Source organism: Lutzomyia longipalpis, chromosome 2, assembly GCF_024334085.1.
Source record: "Lutzomyia longipalpis isolate SR_M1_2022 chromosome 2, ASM2433408v1".
NCBI classification, from domain to species: Eukaryota; Metazoa; Arthropoda; class Insecta; order Diptera; family Psychodidae; genus Lutzomyia; species Lutzomyia longipalpis.
Window position 1 is genome coordinate 38,430,760 of NC_074708.1, and position 17,983 is coordinate 38,448,742.

General features: G+C 35.9%; 2 protein-coding genes across 3 annotated transcripts; both read right to left on the reverse strand.

The window, feature by feature from the left end:
• Positions 1 to 1,890: 1,890 nt before the first annotated feature.
• Positions 1,891 to 9,836, reverse strand: LOC129791310 (nuclear pore complex protein Nup153). 2 transcript variants are annotated; one of them, XM_055829410.1, is made up of 7 exons: positions 9,631 to 9,836; positions 9,093 to 9,296; positions 4,827 to 8,726; positions 3,898 to 4,017; positions 3,760 to 3,828; positions 2,763 to 2,812; positions 1,891 to 2,606 (listed from the first exon to the last, which is right to left on the reverse strand). In XM_055829410.1, the coding sequence occupies exons 1-7, from the start codon at positions 9,661 to 9,663 to the stop codon at positions 2,546 to 2,548; spliced, it is 4,437 nt and encodes a 1,478-aa protein (XP_055685385.1). In that variant the 5' UTR covers positions 9,664 to 9,836; the 3' UTR covers positions 1,891 to 2,545. The 2 variants fall into 2 exon arrangements, with proteins under 2 accessions (XP_055685385.1, XP_055685384.1); XM_055829409.1 differs by lacking the exon at positions 2,763 to 2,812 and having other exon boundaries at positions 9,631 to 9,825.
• A 528-nt stretch (positions 9,837 to 10,364) lies between these two features.
• Positions 10,365 to 11,692, reverse strand: LOC129791364 (uncharacterized). Its single transcript, XM_055829509.1, has 3 exons — positions 11,493 to 11,692; positions 10,820 to 11,411; positions 10,365 to 10,746 (listed from the first exon to the last, which is right to left on the reverse strand). Exons 1-3 carry the CDS (start codon positions 11,552 to 11,554, stop codon positions 10,522 to 10,524), a joined length of 879 nt encoding a protein of 292 aa, XP_055685484.1. The 5' UTR covers positions 11,555 to 11,692; the 3' UTR covers positions 10,365 to 10,521.
• Between the last annotated feature and the right edge of the window lie 6,291 nt (positions 11,693 to 17,983).

Consider the following 17,983-nt stretch of genomic DNA (forward strand, 5'->3'; position numbering starts at 1 on the left):
TATTTTAATTTTTTATATTTTTCTGATCATTATTCTGATTATGTTTTCATATTTTTTAGACCAAAGTGTTTTTTTCTGACCAGAAAGTATTATTCTTCTGATCTCAAAACCTGTTTCACTGATCAATTGCTAATTATCCTGATCGAATGACACATTTTCCTGATCAAAATAAAATGACAGATTTTCCTGATCGAAATGGAATATTCTTTTGATCAAAAGTGGAATTCGATGGACCCTATTCGATTTAGCACATAAGTAAGTTTTAACTAAGCTTTATCATTTAGTAATTCACTCGTTTGCACAGCTTAACACTGCTAGAGTAAATTGCATAAATTTGGCATGTTAAATCACAGCTAAAAGGCAATAGAATATCTACCGAAAATGACACCAAATCGCCGCAGTTTAGTTCCAGAATATTTCTGTGTTTGTTCAACCTTGGAAGATGGTTTGAGCGATAGAGAGTGTCACGACTGCAGTAAATTCCCGCGCTTTGATCTCTTTGCGTCTCAAGGCTTCTCTCACAAAAGTTTTCCCATTTCCAAATGATCAGTGGACGAGGCATGACGTGTTCGTGATATCCGTGAACAGTTCTCTTCTTCCATCACGACACATTCACGATTTTTCCTGGACAGTATAAATGTGATGAGAAAGGATAGTTTTTTTTTTGGAATTTCATTTTATTAATTAATACATATATTTCTAAGTTTCTTATTTTACCTAATATATGTTTTTCCTTTTTTTAATTTTATTTATTTTATCATATCTAATTATGTATTTTTTATATACATAATCAAATATTCACATATTGAAGGATGCCTGAATATTAAACATTTTTCATTCTTTTTTTTTACAATCGTTATTTACGTACAAAAAATTTATATGTACATAATTTTGAAGGTACACATTTTTTTTTAATAAACTTTCATCATTTTTTATATTTTAAATATAAAAAAGAATCACATTTCAAATAAATATTTTTTAGTCATTTAACAATGGCAATAATTTTTTTTATTCTTCCATTAAATTTAATATTAATATACATAAAATTCTCATAACATCTATTAATTTAAGCACAAACCCTAATTATTAACTACCATTAATAGAGTTAAAGATAGGTGTAAGTTAGGTATGTAAAATCATATATAGTGACCCGAATTCTGGAGTCAAAATTTCAAAGTTTTTTTTTTTTTTTTTTGTTAAAGATTGACTTCAGAAGTAAGGCAAAATTGTTTAAAATTACTGCCATTTAAATGGTAAAAAATATTTTTATTTTGTCATTAAAGCATCCTACAATAGTTTTTCTTTTTTTTTTTTAAATTAATCCTAAAGTTCCTAATCTATTAATATACATAATAATGAATTAATATTTATCCTGATTTTTTTATTTTATAGTTATGTATGTATTTTTTTATGTATTATATATATATTTTTAATTCCTTGAACATAACTCTACTTCCTTTCCTCACTCTCTCAATAATCTTGCTTCATTTAACCATTCTCATTGTTTAGCCATTGTTTTATTATTACAAAATATTCTTTTTTTTTTAATCTGCAAAATATGATTATGATATTTATTCCAATGCTGCGTTTTATCCTTTAAATATTATATTTTTCTTACACTATGTAATCGATTTATTTTTCATCTTCTTTTCTTTCACTCACACATATACATAAGAATAAAGAATAAAGTTTTCCATTTATTTTATTAATTATTGTAAAATTTATAAGTAGATAGATCAGATAGATATAGAAAGATTCTATATACCCATAATATATGTATATTTAGTAGGTATGTCATATCGAATTGAACATATAACATACGTTAAAAAAATTCTGTCCTTTGACTATTATGTATATATAACCCTAAAATATGGAGAATAATACATATAGTGCAGTTTAATTCATCATTTTTTTATTTTATGCTTTTACATCTTTTTTTACGCAATTTTGACGTTCCTCCTTTAAATTTGGTTTATTTCATCATTTTATATTAAATCAAACGTTTTCTTTTAAATTTCCACTAAAAAAAATTAAATATAATTTTCCTGTCTCATGAGTTTTCTTTTATTTTATAAATAATAATTTGATGTAAATGTTTATTCTTGTTGCACAACATTTTTTTCCATGAAAGTACCTACTTGTTGTTTATTTTTTTTTGTAAAATTCGGAGCAATATAACGATATTTACTTCCTCTATTATCAATGTTCTGCTGCATGGACAACTTTGTCCTCCTCCTTGGCACAAGAATCTTCCCCATTGAAGATGATGGATTATTGATTTTAACATATTTATTATGAAAATTATTTCTTTTGGAAGTTGTGGTGCATACCAAATGAATATTCTGCTTAACACTCTTATTGTTAATTATTTTTGAGAAATCTCTTTTATTGGTGAACCTTTTTTGCCGGTAGTGATACACTGAGGAGCCTGTTTTTACAAACATCTTTTTGTTGGTGTTGTCGCCCATCGTTAAATCCTTTGCTAAATTTTCCGTTTTACCACACAATTGGCTAATGCTTCGGCATTTTGTGATTTTATGACAATTTACCGCTGAATACGACGTACAGCACGCATTTTTCTCCGCGGTGCTTGACCAGGAGTTGCACTAAAATATTCCATTTATATATTGATATTTACTTATACATAAGATTTAAGAAAAAAACATCTGCATAATATACACGCACACACTTTAAGGTGTCTAATTATGTAAAAAAAACACAAAACATACAATTTTTTTTAAAGTAAAATTATTAGTACTTACGCAAACAAATTAGTTCCACCAATTGGAAAAGCTGGTGCATTTGTACCAGTCTGAAATTAGTCAAAGAAATAAAAAAAACAAATTATTGATATATCTAGTCTGTTCTTTCCTTTAAGGGGGGTCTCTTGGGAAAATTGTTAGAATTTACAAATTTTTAATGGTGAAATTTTTTCGGGTTTTTCTTAAATTTGTTTTTCCGATGTTGGTTACATTTGAAGCCTAATTATTGAAGTGTAAGAAAATCATTTTTCGCCATCTTGTGATTTTCCGACTTTTCCACAGAACTGCCCTAAAACACAAAGGTAGGTTTTTCACAGGATCAGGAAGAATGTACCGGAACGGTTAATTGAATTTCCATTTAGAAGCTAAGAAAAGGGCACAAGAATATATTTCTACTTTTCTCAGCTTCAAAGTTGAAATTCAAAAATCTGTTCTGGTACATTGATTGTTGATGCTTCCCCTTTCATTTGCTTTTTACCCCATCAAAATCCATCCAGTACATCCTGAGAAAAACCTAACTTTGTGTTTTGAGGAAAATTTCAAGATGGCGTCACATCTAAGTTGGCGGAAAATGATTTTTTTTACTCTTCAATAATAAGTCTTTAAATGTGGCCAACATCGGAAAACCAAGTTTAAGAAAAACTCCAAGAGAAATAATAAAAATAATTTCATCAGCTCTCAAAAGAGACCCCTCTTAACCCTTTCACGTTTTTTTTAGATCATACGTAGATTTAAACATAAAACATTTTATTTTCCTAATGATCCAATGAACGCAAAAGGGTTAATTTTCTACTTTAATTAACACTTAAGCTTTAAGCTTCATTCACTTCATTCTTTTTTTTTTGTTTAACAATTTCACAATTACATGCATGATGCATCAATTTTTTTATGATTTTCTTGACAACAAAAAATAAAACTTTTATCAAATTGAATATTCACACAGGAAAAAAAAACGCTGAAAAGTGTTAAAAAATATATATAATTGTGTAAAACTAACCTCTGAATTTCCAGCTTCGAAATTGAACGTTGTTGGTGTGGCATTGAAAGAGAATGGTTGGGATGAGTTCTAGAAAAAAAATTAAAAAATTATTAGTTTTATTTTTATTTTATTAAAAGAAAAAGAAGTTTTATTCACCTGTTGCGATGAACCGGTAAAATTAAAATTCGGAGCGGCCCCAGCTGTGAAATTGAACGTTGCCTTTTCAACTGGTGCGCCCAGAGTATTGTTGTTGCTTGAACCAAAGGAAAATGGGGCCTAAAAACATTTAAAAAAAATGTTTGTTTAGTCTGTTGTAAAGACGAAAGTCTACGACAAATAGGGTTACCACCTTTAGGGGTTTCACTCGGAGACTTTGGGTTTCGGAGTATAATCTCCGGGCTGCAGGTTTAGGATGAATTTCTCCGGTTTAAACGGTTTTATTTATTTTTTGCTTTTATTTTCTGTCTCTCTCTTTTTTAGCCAAATGAAAATCGTCTTAAGTCAGATCTGAGCTTTTCTAAACCGGAATAAACTTCTTTAAGTCAGATAACAGTTTTTTTTCAAACTAGGTTTAAGTTTTTAGTCAGTTCTAAGATTTTTAAGCAAGGCCTTTATTGTAGACTAGACTTAAGTTTCTTTAAGTCAGGCTTTTAAGTTTTCAAGGTTAGATCAGGCTGAACTGAGTTTGAATGCGTCTTAAAAGTCTGACTTAAAGGAACTAAGGTTCGGCTTAAAGAAAAATAGGCCTGGTCTTAAACGGCTTGACTTTGTTTCTTAAGTCAGGCTTAAGTTTTTAAGTGGAACCTTCTTGCCTGGTTTAGGTAAACTTAAAACTCACTAAAAAAAACTCAAGCCGATCTCTTATGTTAAAAAAGTTCGCGAAAAAAGCGAAACTTACAAAAAAAAAACCGACACAATTTTTTAAACAATAAAAAACATTCTAAATAAAAAAAATATATAAAAAAAATTTCATTGCCTAACGAGATCGACGTAATTTTTAGTATTTCAGACTTTTTAGGGTAGGTAAAATCTCCGGGATCAGAATGTAAGGTGAGGTGGTAACCTTATAACGACAAATGACTTACATTTAATGACTCTTGTGCCTTTGGTGCACCAAAATCAAATGATGGCTGTTGCTTCTTTGTAGATGGTTCAATGCTGCTGTCATTGACATCAAAACCACGACTTCCCAATTGACCAAAGGGTGTAGCAGCAGCAACAGCAGGTGTTTTATTGACAGCACTTCCACTACTATTTCCAAATATTCCACCTGATCCACCCTGTGTTGCATTGAACGTGGGCGGTGATGACGTAGCACTCCCAAAAATATTTCCCGATGAAGCCGCTGCTCCAAAGGTAGGTGCTGCAGATGCAGCTCCAAATGACAGTGCTGGTGTTGTTGAACCACTACCAAAGGGTGCTGCCGATGTGGCGCCTGCAGCTCCTCCAAATGTTGGAGCAATCGACCCAAAACCCGATTGCGCTGGAACTTGTGATGATTGCCCACCAAATCCACCGAATCCTTGAAAACCGCTCGATTGAAATTTATCATCTTGCTGTGCCTTTGCAACTCCACCAAAAATGAATGGTGTACTCCCTGTTGTTGTTTTATTACTCTGTTCCGATGTACCAAATGCAAAAGCAGCTCCCGGTTGAGGATTTACTGTTGCCGGTGTAGTAGTTGCGGTGCTGGCAGCGGGTTCAGCAACACTTCCAAAGGTAAAAAGTTGTGCTGTCTTCTTTGGTTGTTCTTCCGGAGCCTTCGGGGTGGTGGTTGCTGTATTTCCAAAAGTTGGTGTTGATGTTGTGGAGGAACTCTTGAAAGTTGTTGAAAATACATCCGTTCCCCCAGTTGTATTTGCAAACACCGATGACGAGGAATTACCAAAGATATTTGATGGTTGTGTTACAACGGTGGTAGTTGACGTAGTTGATGGTGCTCCAAAGATAATTGAAGCTTTGGGTTTAAGTATTTCTGTCGTCTTGGCTGCACTGCTCGTTGCTTCTTTTGTTGCTGCTACTGCCGGAGTACCTGCAGATGGGGCAAATAAGAATGTGGCAGATGTTGTTGTAGCTGGTTGTGCTTCAGGAGCCGAAGGATTGGCGGCTGTAACCACACTTTTGACTTCATCAGTTGATGTCACAGATGTAGGAACCCCAAACTTGAAACCACCACAACTCGCGGTTGACGTTACACCAATTGTTGTGGAAGCTGCAACGGATGTTGTGGTCGTTGATGCTACAGAGGGTGTCACAAACTTATTTGTAGCCTCTGCAGGCACATTACTTTTGGCGGCTCCAAAGACAAATTTCGGTGCTTCCTGGGCAGCTGAAGACACCATATTAGCAGACGTTGATGTTGTTGTTGTTGTAGAAGCAGCAGCTGTAGATGCGACATTCCCAAAAATAAAGCCAACTTTTGATGCTGCATCACTTGATGCTGGTTTTTCATTTCCTTTTGCCGATGAAATGGCACCAAAGATGAAACCACTCGATGATGGTGTTGTCGTTGTTACAGTCTTTGTTGATCCATCAACATCCTTTTCTGCCGAAGAAGCAACTTCCACGGGTGCTTTGATGCCAAATGTGAATTTCGAGGATGTCGATGGGGTTGCACTAAAGGAAAATTGGGGAACATTATCCGCCACAGCACCTGGTTTTGGTTGTTCACAGCAAGCACAACGATTCTTGCTGTGTTCATTCCTCGTCATACATGCTGCACACTCCCATTTGGCCTTCTGCTCCGATACCAACTTGCAGAAGCCAGCATCTGTTGACATTGTTGGTGCTTTTCCCAGTACAGAAGGAGCCTTGTTTGGTGTCGTCTTATCATCAACCTCTGATGGTTTTGGTTGTTCGCAACATACACACTTTTCCTTGGTATTGTCATTCTGTACCATACAACTAGAGCACGTCCATTTGCTCTTCTGAGCCTGCAAAATGGCAGAAAATCCCGAATTTCCCGATGTTGCGGCATTTACGGTCAAATTGGATGATGACAAAGTTGCTTTTGCACCAGTATCTGTCTTCTTTGACGTCCCACAGGCAATACACTTTATCTCTGCATTTTTATTACGCACCAAACACGCTGTGCATTCCCACGTGTCGGCAGAAGCTCTAAATTGACTACCAAATGAATTTACCACATTGAGCGGATCTTTTGTGGCTTTTGGCAGCACCTCCTTCGAAGCATCATCATCGTCATTCTTTGAATTCTTCAACGTGCCCGTTGCGTGCGAAAGGGGCGATGCTTTTAGTGCCTCCAAGACACTACTCCCAATCTTCAGGGTTTGCTGCTCGGGGGCTTTCATTACATTCAAAAAGTCTCCCGTTGACATTTTCTGCTGTGGAAGCTTCTTTGCCAGTTCCGGTGCATAATTGAAGGTTGTTGTGATCTTCTCATTCTTTTGTGTCAGATTTATGGGTTCACTAAATTTGTAATTAAACATTCCAGTACCAATTCCTTGCACACGATGTGATCCAACAACAATTGGCTTAGAGAATGCAAAATAATTCTCATTGACTTCATCATCAATTTCACACAAATCTTCATCGGCTGCTGCTGCTTTAGTTGATCCATTGTTCTTCTTATTCTCCACACAGGGAAATGAAATATCAAATTTCGGTATTGACTTCAATTGGGGCAATTGAACGTCTGGCAATTGGACAAGCGGTAGGACGTCATCCTGCGGAGTTTCGCGAACTTTGCAAATTTTTGTTCGTATCTTATTAACGTGTTTAGCACCCTCCGCATCACCACTCTGACCACCTTTTGTGTCCGGCAACTTGTACTCTGTCACCCGATTGAGCGAACTTTTCGTCTCAGAGGCGCATTTACGCAGCTGTTCCGTTTGATTTTGCAACTTCTTCATCTGCAATAGCTGTGACATTGATGGGACTTGCAATTCGGTAATTGGTGGCATTGAATAGTTCACAGTGGTGGATCTGGAGTACGGGGTCTTGGGCTGTTGCAATCTTATTGCTCTCTTAGCCTCCATATCTTGTTCTGTAAATCGTTGACGGTGGTGTGGCGTCATTGGTGGGTGTGATTGGGTTGTGCTGAAGCCACTGAGGCTACTATGAGCCATCTTCCTTACATCCGACAGTGGTCCTGATAGCTGATTCATCACCTCGAGAATCCTCTTGGCCGTACTCGACAGTGGCAATTCATCTTCATTCCCATTTGCACTTTCACTCACACCACGTGTCCCCCCCTGCCCCGTAAGCTGGTTAGCTGAAGACATTGAGAAGTTCGAGAGACTCGATGAGGGTCTCGGTGGTATTTGATTACGACGACTCCCAAGGGGGCTATTTAGACGCATCCCCCCATGGGCAGAAGAAGAAGAATATGCAGATGCACCACCAAACATTGTTCTACCACGATAGAATGGGGATTGTATGCTCAGGAGGCGACTATCACTCAATGCTGACGTACTCCCGTAGAGAGAAGCATTAAATTGGCGCTTTTGCGACAAACTATTCAGGGAACTCATTGAAATCGATATGTTCTTATCGGAGAAAAGGGATTTCTTCGACTGAAGGTGAGATCCAAAATTTATTAAACTCGATTCCCGAAGACCTCCCCCACCGCCGCCGGATGATGATGCATTAGCTCTTGTTGGAGGAAAAATATTACAGCTGGCACTACTAATACTTGCACCACTCTCCGAAGCACTCTCATCATTCCCATTAGCTATACTTTCGTCCTCTTCCTCCTCATCTTCATCCACATTTTCCTTCTGAGATGCAACAATTTGTGGATTTTCTTGTCCTTCATCTGCTTCTTCTTCTTCGTCATCCATGTCAGGAGACACAACAACTTGATTTAGTTGGGACTTTTGTGAAGGTGGATGTCTTATAAGTGGGGAAGAGCGTAGAAAAGCATACGGGGGGGTATCTTGATGTTGCTGCTGCACACCACTGTAGTCGTAGATTGTGCGACGAGAAGCAGCGCTACCCTGACTGCACTGTTCTACTGTATTTTGCTGTAAAAAAAAATTAAAGAAAATTATTCATTTTTCTTCTCAAACAACACTTAATGACCGGCTGCCGACCTGACGTGACTTTGTGTTAGGAATATTCCTCATTCATAAGTTTTATCACAAGCAACGGTGCAGAGCAATCAATATCAATTCAAGAATTGCCTCTCGTTGTGATATTGCACTGGTGGGAACGAGTGGGGATATTCCTGACCGAATAAGATCTTTTTTCATATCTGCATTACAGCCTATCGAACACCACCGAGTCTCGAACCAGAGCAAACGGACACTTGGACCGTCTGCTTTGCCACTCTGCTCTACTGGGCCGACTTCTTTTTCTTCTCAAAATAAATGAAAAGAAAATAAACTTACAGTAACAATAAAGGATTTGAGCTTCTTGACTGGTGGTGCCTCATATTGTTCATCATAATCTGCTGCTGCTACCGGTTCATTTCCTGTGTCTGATTCCCTGCGTCGCCGGAGATTGCCATTCCCCTGCTGTCGCTGTTCCGTACTACCACTGCTTGTGGGTGAAAACCATCCGGACACGCGAGATCGCACTCTTTCAATAATTGACTGAAAATACACAAAAAATTTCGTCATGAAATTGAAAAATCTTCCCTCTCTCTGCTTCTTTTCCGGACAGCACCAAGATGCCATCACCACACACGCTGTCGAAGGCTGCCATGACTGACATTTCGTTCAACAGCAAATCACTCAAATTTTATTCTCACTTTTCTGCTGCAATTTAGTGATTTTCTTTACAAAAATTGACCATAAATTCAATTAGGGGGCCACCGTGACGTAATTTGGGGCATATTTCCCACGTCTCGGCATGTAGAAAGGCCAAAAATTGTCCTGTTTGGAGAAAGCGCAAGGAGGAGGAAAAAAATGCGATTGTCACACTCACGGGTGAGGTATCTTGCTGGGTGCGATTTGCCATTCTTTTGCGCAAATTTCACTGCTGTTGTGCACTCTCACTCTACTGCTGATTTACTTATTTTACAAATTTTAAATGCAAATTCTAATAGAGTCAAATTTTATTTTTTAGTTAAAAAAAAACACTGTCACACATTAAATCCCCTTCAACTAATCACAATGGAATTTCACAAGAATTCTCCAAGGATACTTCTTGTGTCCACCATGTGAGTGCTCACACATTAATGTGTCCCAAAAAAAGCTCAAGCTCTCTGAGTTTGTTGTATTTATTTATTTTTTGCAAAACACTTTTTTAGGGCTCCAAAGGTTGCTGGGAATGCTTCGGGGGCCCCCGGGGAGCTTCAGTAAAAATTTAGGGATGCAACTCGTCGTTTTTTTTTTGAATTATTGAAAATTTGGAGTACTACGCCGAAATTATTTTCCGGCGGTGTTTAAAGACAATTTTCTTCGCTCCTACGCAATTTTCCAGCTCTTCCTGACAACAGGGAGCTTCATTGGGACCCCCTGCGCCTGTTACGGGGACTTTTCTTTTGGATTTTTTTGAAAATTTGTCGCAAAACGAATAGCGTGCATCAGATCTCATTTTGTCCTCAGCCAATAGCGCCAAAAACTTCCAGCGGAGCTTTTTGAAACTTTATTTAGCAGTAACATTTGGCGGGAAATCGAAAGAATTCAAATAATGAATAAAGAATAAATATTCAGAAATTATGCTGTTTTTTTTTTTAATTTCATCACGCAATAATTTTTTTCTACACATTTTGTACTACAATGAAGCTTATGTGCACGTTAGGAGTGTGGCCAGCAGAATAACAGAAACAAATATTTTTCTTAGAAGACCACCCTCATCCCATGGGGCTGAAAATCACCATAGATTTTTGGGGAGAGTATACCCATTGGGGGATACAAATAAATTTCTATCCGTTGCACATTTGCCATCATCGTCTTTGCCTTCAGGAGTCTTTTTCTGATCACCTTCTGTTCTATTATTGAAGGTGGTCACAGTTTTTGTTTCACCACCTACTGTCCTGGAGATTGTGGTCTTAACATTTCCATCCACATCTCTCACTACACGCCGGGACTCAATGCTCTAAAAGAGAAAACAAAAATTAGGGAGTTTTGTGTGGAAGAGTTGCAAATGCATAAAAATCTCTAAAACTCACCCCATCGGGTTTGCGAACTGTCTCAGTAATGATGCTATGCCCGAAAAATTTATTTCCCCCAGTAATAGGGACTGAAGACTTAAAATTGGGATGCATAGGAGTCATTTTGGGTGGTGCATACCGTGGATTGCTGCCGAATTTCTTGGTCTCTTCCTCCTTCACCTCAGTTCCATGAATTTTAGCCATGATCTTTTCCTCATCAGTTAAGTGCTGCTGCTGTTGCTTCTCCGGAAGACTCTTCTGGGGGGTGTTGTTTGGTGGCAAATTATCGAGAATTGTTGTTAATTTCCCAGAATTCCGGATTTCACTATCTAAATCCTTGTCCATTTCTTTTGGAGCAAAAGAGCCCCAAAAGGATGGAAATTTTTCACCAAAATCCTCCTTTATTTGCTCTCCACCAGCTGCGTGGAAGTCATCATATGATTTAAGGAGATCCTGCAGGTGCTTCTCAAAGTGCTTTTCCAATTCCATTGGATTGGCAGTAAAGATGCGGTGATCGAAGAATTTTCCATTGTCAAACAGCTCGTCATCTGTTTCACTCTCCTCAAACCAAATGGGCTTTCTAAAATCATCCCGTGGAACCTTCTTTTTCCTGCAAAAACAAAGAATTTTTCATGGTTTTTACAAAGAATTCTTCAGTTTTTTTTTAATTTATTTTATTTGCAATTTATACCCTTTCTCATTTTTATCTTCCTGACCAGAATTGAGGCCCATAATCTTTTTCAGAAGATCCATTATTCACTAAATATTTCTCTTATTCTTTATGTAATTCTCAGATGATTTTTTGTAAAGAAATTTTCACGAATTTATGCGTTGTACAATAAAAGAAAACAATTTTGACAATCGATCCCAATGAATGACTGCAAACAACGCATAACTGCGGAGAATCATGAGGAATTTCAGGGGAAATGTCTTATGTTTCCACATTTAGTTTCAAGGAAAAAACTTGATTTTTACAATTTTTCTTCGCTTTCCTTTTCATAAATACATAACACTTATATGTACATAATTTATGTCTAGAATATTATTTTTATATTTATTTTATTGATTCTATTAATTGGCAAAACACCTTTTTTTTTATCCTAAAAGACAATTCAAAGAAATTTTTTCATTAGAAGGGGGGTAATCAATCGAAAAATATGGGCCCTAAATGTTTATTTTTTTTAAATTATCTTTTTGTTTATTAAAAATTTAATGTCCTCGAAAAGAAAGTGAAGATTGTGTAAGATTCCGAAGATCATTCGTAAATTCAAGGAGCTCAACTCAAGTAAGCCATGAAGTGTTAGGTTACAGGATCAATGAGTGAAGAGTAAAAAGTGAAAAAAAAAATGTTTTTTCCGGCTTTTCCACTGTTGCTGAGGATGCTGAAGAGTGAAGAAACAGAGGAAGGTGATCAGGAAGGAAGACATCAGGAATTCTTGAAGGTAATAAGATAAAAACAAAGCAATTAAGCTTGCAAAATCAAATTTAACCATGGAGGATTTTGCAGGATTAAACATTTCGTGATTATTTTCTACATCTATGTATAGAAAAAATCAATTAGATGGAGTTCATAGAAAGAAAATTTAGAAAAAACATTTTCTTTTTAACCCTTGGAGGACCACATATTTCTAACTTCAAATTTTGACCTAAATTTTTGTATTAAAAGAAAATATTTTCTTTTTCTACATTTACTCATGTAAATGTAGAATTTGTCACAATATGCTAAAAAATAATTTATTTTCGACGATTTAACACCAAAGAATAGAGGTTTCTAACCTCAAAACTTTGACCTTGATTTTCTCTCTAAAGAAAATATTTTTCCAAGTTTTCTTTCAACGATATTGAAGTAATGGAACTTCCCTACACATGATATTTTTAAGAGATTTGATTCTGTGACGATTTAAAAAATGTCGAATTGGTCACTTTGGCCAGCAAAATCCTCCAAGGGTTAAAGGATTTTGTATTTTAGCCGTTGGCCGTTATCCATCTTGCTTGCGTCCATATTTAGAGCAATAAACTCATCGCTTTCTACACAAAATAATTTTTCTCTCTTCCTGACCTTGTCAGAGGGGTAATCATCAGATATAATTTGACTTCCGTTGCATGTCTAATACCACCACCATCCCATTATTCCCCAACCTCCCTAAATGGTGGGTAAAAATATATGTAGGAAATTCTATCCCACATAGTGCCTCCAGGAAGGTGAAGGCTATTAATTAGAAATCAATTTGAGCTGCGTGTGAAATTTGCCACAGATCTTATTTCTTGTTTTTTTTTTACTTTCCAGAAAAGGGGCGAATGGCACGCAGGAGGTGTGAATGCGTATCGTGCTAGAAATCTATAGGAAGAGCTGACTGAGGAAAGAGCAACACCATCAAACTGACCTCATAAATTCCAATCATACCAGGTATGTGTCGGATGGGAATTCTCGAGGGACTCTATGCTATATATACCTACCATTCATTTTTTCCGCTCCACCTTCTCCTCCACCCACACACGGTAGGCTCCTTTACACCTCACAAATCATAGGGTAGCCCTGATGGTACGAAACCCCCAATTACTTAATCGCTTACTGTTTTAATGAAGATCAGGAACGCCTTTTGTGATATCAAAAACACACGCGGCCAGCTAAAACCTCCTCATCCCGGCGTGTGCATAAAAAATAGAAAAAATAACGAAGAACTTGAGAGAGAGCTTCGGGTTGGCAAAGAAGTGGAGGAGCGCTGATTTTGGGATAATTTATGAGCTCGATACCGTGCCACATTCCCACTTTTATATACCCATATATACCACCATCAATTATTGGACATTACACGATGGTCAGATCATTGAATTAAATTAGACAGTATCGAGAAAATGCTACAGATTGGGGAGGTTCCCTCAATGCCGCTCCCTGTAATTTTATTTCAACTTTTCTTCCCATTTTTTTTATTTCTCACTTCTTTGCCTACAACTATTTGGACACTTTGGCGCACGAGTTGTGTTGAGCTCAATGAGAGAGAACATAAAAAAAAATGCAATTTCCCAATCATTTGCACCTCAAGTGCCAAAACAGAGCAAAAGTTTCCAAATTACATTGCCAAAGCACAAAATCACAGCAATGAAAAAGCAAAGAAAAAAATCCATATGGCTTGAAAAGCCTTTTAACATTGCACTTTGCATAATTATTTTGCCATGGAGTCCCCTTGTTGCGGAGAATTGTTCGTGAGCGCGCTAACATGAAAGAAGAACAAAAAACATCCTAATTACTTCTCATTCCCTAATCGATAAGCTCTTTAGGGGTCGGTCTTGTTTCTCAGAAGGGCCTTTTTGCTAAAGAGCTCTCTCACGCATGAATTAATACAGAGAGTGCATATTTTTGGCATAAATTGCTTCGTAATACAGTAGTTAGTTAAAGGCCACTCTGGTGGGGATATTGGAGTGCACGCAATATCAATTTCCTTTTTGGGGGGAAAAAGAATCAACAGATGCGTCATTGAGTGAGTCAATGAAAAATTTATTTGCCTACAAAATTGATTTACCACCTCTAGGGGTTGCGCCCGGAGACTTCGGGTTTTGGGGTATGATCTCCGGGCTGCGGACTTAGGATTTTTGGCAGCATTAGAAAACTAAAAAATCAGAAATTAGACTCTGTAATTAAGGAAGTTTCGACTTTTTTTTTAGCTAAAAGAAAATTGTCTTAAGACAGATCTGAGATTTTCTAAATCAGAATAAACTTCGTTAAGCTAGACCTCAGTTTTTTGAAAATATGTTTAAGTTTTTAAAGTCAGATCTAAGGTTTTGAAGCAAGACCTTTGTTGTAGACTAGAATTAAGATTTTAAGGTCAGGCTTTTAAGATTTCAAGAATATTTCCGGTTAAACTGAGTTTAAATGCGTCTTAAAAGTCTGACCTAAAAGAACTATGGTTTGGCCTAAGAAAAATAGGCCTGACTTTATAAACGGTTTAGCTTTGTTTCTTGAGTCAGGCTTTACAGGCTTGAGGTCTTATACAATTTACCTTACTTTAGAATTGTTTAAGATGAAGCTTTAAGGGTTTTAATATCTAAAACCGGTTAGGTCTAGAATGCACTTAACCCTGCCTCAGCATAACTTAGAAAACTTTAACTCAGTTTAGAAAAAAAAATACGTCTAGTTTAAAAGAACTTAATATTTGATTTTAAAAAAAACTGAGGTTTAGCTTAATAGAAAGACCTTGATTAAAGAACTTAAGCTCAGCTTATAAAACTGAAACCAGATTTAAGTAAAAACTCAAGCCGATCCCTTATGCTAAAAAAGTTCGCGAAAAAAGCGACCTAAGTTTTTAAAATAAAATAACTTTAAAAAATTCTTTAAAAAAAATTTTAAATCGAAAACAATTTCATTGCCTATCGAGATCGACGTAATTTTTAGAATTACGGACATTTAAAAATTTAGGGGGTAGAGGGTAAACCTAGTAGTGGTAACCCTACCTACAAAAGAGAGAAAGTCTCTCTAAATCGATGAAAGAGGAACACGTCTCACTTATCTAATAAGAAATTCTTATGCTCATCTCAATTTTGATCACTCAACCACTTCTAAAGAATACGTTCTTATTGGCAGTTAAGGATGATATTGTAGATAATTACAAAAATTCTCATGCCCAATCAGTTCATGCAAATTCTCATTGATTTGCGCTCACTAATAATTGTACTTGTTACCACAATAATTGGGATGGGTAAATTATCCTAAAGTAGACACCGACTAAAGTGCAAAGGATTTTTTTTCTGCTATTGTGAGAATTTATGCATCTTAAGGAGCTACTTGACTTGGCTTCGGCTGCATTTCAATTTTCTTCACTGCAAAATAAAATTTCAGTGCGTTGTTTTGTTCCTTCGGCATCTCCTTAACATATTTGGATGAGGCAGGTTAATCATCTGAAAGATCCAACACCCTTAGCCCTGGTAATTTAGACACTTTACTACATGCAAAAATCTCTGCACACGCAACTCATTTTTTTTGGGGTGATCTTGCGCGCGTCTTCCAGAGGCTAATAAGTTTTACTAAATAGAACTGTTGCTGTGTGTGATTGCCGCTTTTGAAGTGCGTTTTATATGTCTTTTGCCTGAAGAGGTATCTCGAAGGTACACTTTAGTTTCAATTGAAATGTTTTACTCCAATAAACATTTTCTTTGCTGTTCAAGACTACTTTTAAGGCGAAAAATCCTAATTAAATGATTAAGAGGGATGGTATTAAAGTTACTTTAAAAGCAAATAGTTAAAGTACATAATGTATATAATATACCAATTTATGTATTTCATATATGAATGAATAAAAAAATTTAGCAAGATTAATTATCTTTTTTTTTAATAACATCCTTCCTTGCTGAGAAAAAACAATTGTTTCGCGCAAAAATAGGAAAAATCATAAACCATCCCTCCAATTCTTTTTTTTTCATCACTCCTCCACCTCCCTTATACGATGGACGAGAAGAAACGGAAGTAAAAACAAAATGAAAGATAATTCCCACCATCAGTCCCACCAGCTTCACCCCGTAGTTAAATTCACAGAATTAATGATTTAGCCAGAGATGGAAAATACTTAGCAAAGAAGATATTATTTTTTCATATGTATGAAAAATTAAAGATCATGCTGGGACATAAACCCAAATAGAGAGACCGCGAAATGTGAATTGGTATTAAACTAGTTAAATTCAACTCTGATACAGCATAAGCGGGATAGGGGTGGAAATAAAAGCTCTCCGTCAATGCATCGCACCCAGGACTGTAATTAAAAGCTCCGGTGCATCAAACTCCCTTCACATAGAATATCAAACTGAATTGAAGCATCATCCATGATATTTGGTTCGGCCCAAGGGGTATTTTCTGGCAAATTTTAGGGAATTTTTGTCGATTATTTACAAATACTTATTCTAATCCAAATAGAAGATTTTTTTATAATTTCAGAAGACTGAGTTTCTAAAGTCTGGTAACATTACCCATTAAATTAGGTTTGAAACACAAGTAAAACTTTTAAAAAGTCTGTTATATTTTCAAATAGATTTGTGGATAAAGTAAGCAAATTAATGGGTAATGTGGCTAGACTTGATACTTAAAAACTAATGCCCTATTTTACGACTTATTTTTCAGGTTAACCTGTTCTGGGACTGCGGTCATCAAGCTTCCACGACAATCATCTAGTTTTTTTTTATTTTTAAAAATCCTTATTATTAACCCATTTCTGTCGACTCATACAATAACTTTGTTCCATTTCTACGTATAATTTTAAACAAAAAGATCACAATTCAAATATAAACGTTTTTTGGAATGTAGGGACCCTAATTCGTGCTCATACCAAGTTTGAGCCCGATCGGACAACATTGCATTTTAGGTGGTACACAGAAGCTGTGCTATTCTTTTCTTCGAAAGAATCACAGCTAAAAATGGATTTAAAATCTTCTTTTAAATTTTCACAAAAAAAATTTTTGTACCAATAAATGAAAATGACGGAAATGGGTTAAATAAACCTACTGATTAAAAATACTAATGCTCTATAACGACTCATTTTTCAGCTGATCTTCCATGCGGTGGAAGCACTCTCGCCAACGACTGAGAGTCTTCAAATCAACGATGTGAGAGCATAGCTCCCGGCAACGGCTGGGGGTAAGTCCAACCATTAAGAAAAATAATTAACTAATTAATTAAATGTGTGTTCTTGTCATTCGGTATTAAATTAATACATATTTTTGGATCTTGAAAATTTTCTTCAAACCAAAATTGGGGTGTCCTTTAGTCAGAATTCAGGGCGGAAAGGGGGAGGCGTATGATAGGAACTTAAATTAACTCTAAAATATTACTTTATGGGTTTTAATAGGTACCACAGATTTGCTATCTTACAAAACAAAAACTCTTTACTTCAATTTTTATCATAAATTCTTCTTGAAGAATTAAAAAAAATTAATAGATCTAAAAAATAAATTAAGCTCTATATTAAGACTTAATTTCGTACGAAAGTTTCTTATCTTACAAACAAAATACTTTATGAAACTTTCTCAAACTTTTTAGAATTCTAAAACTATAGAAGAGTTTTCTAAATATTTTTTTTTTCTGATGGAGGATCTTCTTGATCCCCAAATGTATTTTGTTAATATATCCAAATTTCGACGTATTTAAGTCGAATACTTGAATAACTTTCATACTGATAATCACCCCTTGGGTTCGCACTT

Bases quoted from the DNA above. Each gene is read 5' to 3' on its own strand.
- LOC129791310 (XM_055829409.1), bottom strand. From the start codon at position 9,663: ATGGCAAATCGCACCCAGCAAGATACCTCACCC. The intron at 9,297-9,630 runs GTGAGTGTGACA...GTGTATTTTCAG, and splicing joins CCCAGCAAGATACCTCACCC to TCAATTATTGAAAGAGTGCG. The intron at 8,727-9,092 runs GTAAGTTTATTT...TTTTTTTTACAG, and splicing joins TCAAATCCTTTATTGTTACT to CAAAATACAGTAGAACAGTG.
- LOC129791364 (XM_055829509.1), bottom strand. From the start codon at position 11,554: ATGGATCTTCTGAAAAAGATTATGGGCCTCAATTCTGGTCAGGAAGAT. The intron at 11,412-11,492 runs GTATAAATTGCA...TTGTTTTTGCAG, and splicing joins GAAGATAAAAATGAGAAAGG to GAAAAAGAAGGTTCCACGGG. The intron at 10,747-10,819 runs GTGAGTTTTAGA...TTTCTCTTTTAG, and splicing joins CAGTTCGCAAACCCGATGGG to AGCATTGAGTCCCGGCGTGT.